The 5,127-nt window shown below is 43.8% G+C and overlaps 1 protein-coding gene across 1 annotated transcript; it reads left to right on the forward strand.

Moving 5' to 3' along the window:
* Positions 1 to 3,527: 3,527 nt before the first annotated feature.
* Positions 3,528 to 4,736, forward strand: LOC310790242 (E3 ubiquitin-protein ligase TRIM35-like; the record flags this gene model as incomplete). The annotated part of the gene is made up of 1 exon (XM_083651911.1): positions 3,528 to 4,736. The coding sequence occupies one exon, from the start codon at positions 3,528 to 3,530 to the stop codon at positions 4,734 to 4,736; it is 1,209 nt and encodes a 402-aa protein (XP_083508037.1).
* Positions 4,737 to 5,127: the final 391 nt, after the last annotated feature.

Consider the following 5,127-nt stretch of genomic DNA (forward strand, 5'->3'; position numbering starts at 1 on the left):
TCAAATCCACTCCTTCTTTCCCCCAATTTCAATATTATTAGACAGCATTGAATAAACGTTTAGAAAAAGCCCAACGGACGGATGTTAAAAGATTCTTCTTCTTCTGTGGTGTTTTATGGCAGTTGGCTTCCTTTATGTTGCATCACCGGCTCCTTCTGGATTTATCCATCCACTGTTTCCCTACATTCTGGACGATCCTTCCTCTCCTCTTCCCGCACCCTTCTCCTTACTTTTTCACGTCCCCTCCTCTTCTACTTTTCTGTTAAAAGATTGGGAGCTACCGCTGTAGATAAACGACACGAAGACAACCAACTTCCACTGCTGTGGTGACGTGATTTCCTCTCAACTATGGGAGTATAGGCTGCGGGTATTTAAAGCTCTGCCATTGGTGCCGTCCATTTCAGTCGGAATTCCCCGCCTCTTCTGTCTCCGCATTTTCAAACTCCTTGTCGCTACGTGAAACAACAACAACCTGTGAGCTAGCAACCACACGCTGACAATGGTAACATTTACATACTCGACAACAATCAACATTACATCTTTTACTGTTTAGTGTGGCATTTTCTTTTTCAGGGATTTAGGCATGGTTCCAGCAAAACAAGTTCCCCCTCGTCACATCCTGTGTGCTTAGCGCCGCCCGAGATGCTTGTGATGCTTGTGATTGAAATGCAGCAGTGTATTTGAGCCAGACCTTCTGCCAGCGCTGGCATACATGTAGCGCTAATGTGGAGATAGGTCTGGTAAGACTCACTGGACTCTGTTAAGCCCCATTCAGATTGGCCCAAAACCCCAGTAATATCCACAAACCACTGGCTTTTTCTTCCGTCTAAATGCTACAAAGGCATTAGTGACAGCCGATTAGACAGACCTCCAAACCAGATGGGTAATTACCTGATCAGCTGTGAATGGCACGCGACATAAATAGCACCTGAAAACGTGAGTGCTTCCCAGAGGCTGAGGTCCGACTTCCTTGACAGTTAATTACTTTAAATTGCCTTTTACATTGTGTCCAATGGCGGAATATGCCTCCAGAAAAAAGGGGAAAAAAGGATGAGGCGACTTTTCAGCATTTACTGAACCATCATCAGTAAGTCAGCCAGAATGTAAAAGTGTGTTTTCCGCTTTAGGGCTTTCAAAATAAAATCCTTAACCTTAAAGACCCTCTAAAGTCTAAAGTCATGTTTCAAGATGTATATATATATACTCTACTTTGAATAATAATTTGTCTCTGATGGTTTTTCCCCACACAAAAAGTAAAATGATCTTGTTAAAATACTTTAAATGACTCCCCTCCTTTTGCCTAATTTAAAAATCCAAAGCAACCAATCAGGGTTATCTAGAACCTAACTAGCCAATCACAGCATACAACACAGGCTTTCAACACATTATCACTCCCAAGTAACTTGTGAAAAAGTGACGAGAAGAGTTGCAGTATATGACGAGTTGGGAGTGAGAATGTGTTGGGGCTTGAACTGCTGAATGCTGGACAGGGATTGGCTCCAGGATTTGTGATGTCACGAATCATGCTCCTTGAAAACGGCCTTTTCAGTGAGCTCAGAGAAACTTTCTACTTTCAGCAGACGAGTGTGGAAACAGCTCAAACTCAAACTCTGCACAGACATCATTCAGCACAGTGAAGCTCAAACATCCAAACTGCAGGAACAAGAAGAAAAACAGATGTTTGACTTTAGGGGGTTAATATTCATTTCTGAGTAGTGCTTTACAGCCACAGTTTCACTCCATAATGTAAACTTACATCACGAATAGATCCAAGGTTTGCGGCTTCGTTCATTGAAATACCTTTCTCTCCTCCAATGTGCATCAATAGGCTATTATGTTTAAATAACATTATTTCGAAAGTTCTAAACGTTTCCAATTTGTTTTGGCTGGCCTGACGCTGGGCAGCCGTGTGAACAAACTGCTCAGGGAGGAGGGAGGGTGGAAGAGAGCCCGCTGCGGGGGAGGAACTGAAGGGGTTGAGTTGAGATGCGATCTATAAGTTTGAAAGCCGATCACCCCATGCTGCTTTCCTGGGTAAAAAAAACACACATTTATAAGCTAAAAAAAACATATTACAGACACGACTCACAGACTGGGATCATATATCACCTGCAGGACTTGCTCGTTTTCCAGAGAAGATCCAGAAGTTTTGAAGCAAAAGCCCCGCAAACATTTCCAGAGTTCCTCCTTTACAATTGGATTGACCAGATGTATTTCCCTGCCTTTGTAGCTGCGAGGTGTTGGGGAGGAACACTGATGAAAACTAATGCTGTGATTCTGCTCACATATTGCACCTGCAATTAGATCTCCTCCCCTCTTGTATGGGGGCAATGTGCTTGTTGGCTAAGTGAATTTGCTTTGCTGTTATTGCTTTACATTCTCACCCAGAGGACACTTTCAATATGGATAATAATCATCCAAGGAGGATCGTGTGTGTGTGTGTGTGTGTGTGTGTGTGTGTGTGCGTGTGTGTGTGTGTGTGTGTGTGTGTGTGTGTGTGTGTGCGCATGTGTGTGCGTGTGTGTGTGTGTGTGTGTGTGTGCGTGTGTGTGCGTGCGTGCGTGTTTGTGTGGAGGCCCTGAGCTCTATAGAAAAAGCACAACATTAACACTAAACATGGACCTGAATAACAAACAAAAACACTAAAAGGAGAAAAGGCGAGCAATAGATACAGTATTTGTGTATATATATAGATTCATAGAACATAGATACAGTACATGTGTTTGTGTAGAGATGTAATGTAGTTGCCAGTATAAAATGGCTACATTGTAGGTTTCTAGAAATGTAAAATATCCACATTTCTGAACTGAAACTTTCAGGGGGTGTAAAGAGCACCTGTGCGGGTGACCTGACGGATTTTTATAATTGGATGATTGCCCTGATTCAAATAGATGAGAGAGGAAAAAAGATTATAGGTGAAAAGCGACAGGGAAAAGGTGGGTTTTGAAGGCTTTTTTTGAAAGATGACATATGAGTATGAAAGACAATGAGTTTTCGCCTGTGACTGGGGAGGGCATTCCAGAGGGAGGGGCTGCAGCAAGGCCCTGTCAGAGCCCCCCCCCCATCACAGCTTTAGCAAAGAGGTACTTGTGATGCTTCTCAGATTGGATAGATTTTATGATCATAATCAGCCAGTCACATGGAGATTTACAATGGTGAGCTGTTTTTTTTTAACCACTGGGTGGGCAGGGGGAAATCCGCCCATGCTGATGATGTCACAATGTCTATGACTGATGATGTCACAATATGTCTATGACATCATCAGTGGGTATTACATCATCAGTGATTGTAACATCATGATTTCACTGTTGGATATTGTGACATCATCGCTGTTGTCATGAATCCCTCTCTACTCACACATCTGTGATGTCACGAATTAAATAGTGACATCGGTGATAACTCTTTGTCCTTATTCATTGTGACATCATCAGTGATGTCATAAATCCTCCCGCGCTGGCGGTATAAATATGACCAGAATTATGGCGAGATTTCATTTCTGTCCCGTTCCGTTTTCACTCACAGACAAAATGGTTTCCATATCAGAGGACGATCTCTCCTGTCCTGTCTGCCGTGACATCTTTAAAGATCCTGTCATCCTGTCCTGTAGCCACAGCTTCTGTAAAGCCTGTCTGCAGAGCTGGTGGACACAGAGACTCATACACGACTGTCCACTTTGTAAGGCAACGTTTGAACAGAGTCGACCACATCGTAACTTGGCGCTGAAGAACCTGTGTGAGGCTTTCTTATTGGAGAAGTATCAGAAAGCTTCAACAGGATCTGAGCTTCTCTGCAGCCTGCACTCTGAGAAACTCAAGCTCTTCTGTCTGGAGCATCAGCAGCTAGTGTGTCACCTCTGTCTGCATTCAGAAACGCACACCGGCCACAGATTCAGGCCCATCGATGAAGCGGCACGGTGTCACAAGAAGGAGCTCCAGAAGTCACTGAAGACCTTACAGGAGAGACTGGAGCTCTTTAGTGACGTTAAAGGAGACTGTGATCAAACAGCAGAACACATTAAGGTCCAGCTCCGACACACAGAGATGCACATTAAGGAGGAGTTTAAGAAGCTTCACCAGCTTCTGGAAGAGGAAGAGGAGGCCAGGATCGCTGCACTGAGGGAAGAGGAGCAGCAGAAGAGTCAGACAATGAAGGAGAAGATTGAAGGTCTGACCAGAGAGATAGCAGCTCTTTCTGACACAGTCAGAGCCATAGAGATGGAGCTGAGAGCTGAAGATGTCTCGCTCCTGCAGAACTACAAGGATACAGTGGAAAGAGTTCAGCGCTCGCTGCGGGCGGATCCACAGATGTTCTCAGGAGCTCTGATAGACCAGGCCAAACACCTGGGCAACCTGAGCTTCACAGTCTCGGACAGGATGAAGGAGATGGTGTCTGAGGGCTTTAACTCAGGAACTCACAGCTGGGATGTTGAGGTTGGAGACAAAACATACTGGTGTATGGGTGTGTTAGCAGAGTCTGTCCAGAGGAAGGCAGACATCTGGTCTGGATTATGGGAAATACTGTTTTATAATGGTTTGTACTTAGCCCTCTCCCCATCAGATCCACCTGCTGCTCTCCCAGTGAAGAAGCAGCTCCAGAAGGTCAGAGTGAGTCTGGACTGGTGCCGAGGGGAGCTGTCGTTCTCTGATCCTGATACTAACACACACATACACACCTTCACACACACTTTCACTGATAGGATGCTTCCCTACTTTAACACTTTGACACTGAACATCTGAACATACATGCATGTATGTATGTATGCATGTATGTATGTATGTATGTATGTACTGTCTGTATGTATGTATGTATGTATGTGTGTGTGTGTGTGTATATGTGTGTGTATGTATGTATGTACATACATACGTACATACATACATATACATACTACACTGCATGTGTGTGTGTGTGTGTCTGTATGTATGTATGTATGTACGTACGTACGTACATACATACATACACACATACATACACACACACACACACACACACACACATACATACATACATGCATACATATATACATGATCATGTATACGTTTGCATGTATGTATCTATGTATGTATGTATGTATGACAGACAGACAGACAGACAGACAGGTAGATACTGTAGATAGATAGATACATACAT

Source organism: Poromitra crassiceps (assembly GCF_964638095.1).
Source record: "Poromitra crassiceps genome assembly, chromosome: 15".
Lineage (NCBI taxonomy): Eukaryota > Metazoa > Chordata > Actinopteri > Beryciformes > Melamphaidae > Poromitra > Poromitra crassiceps.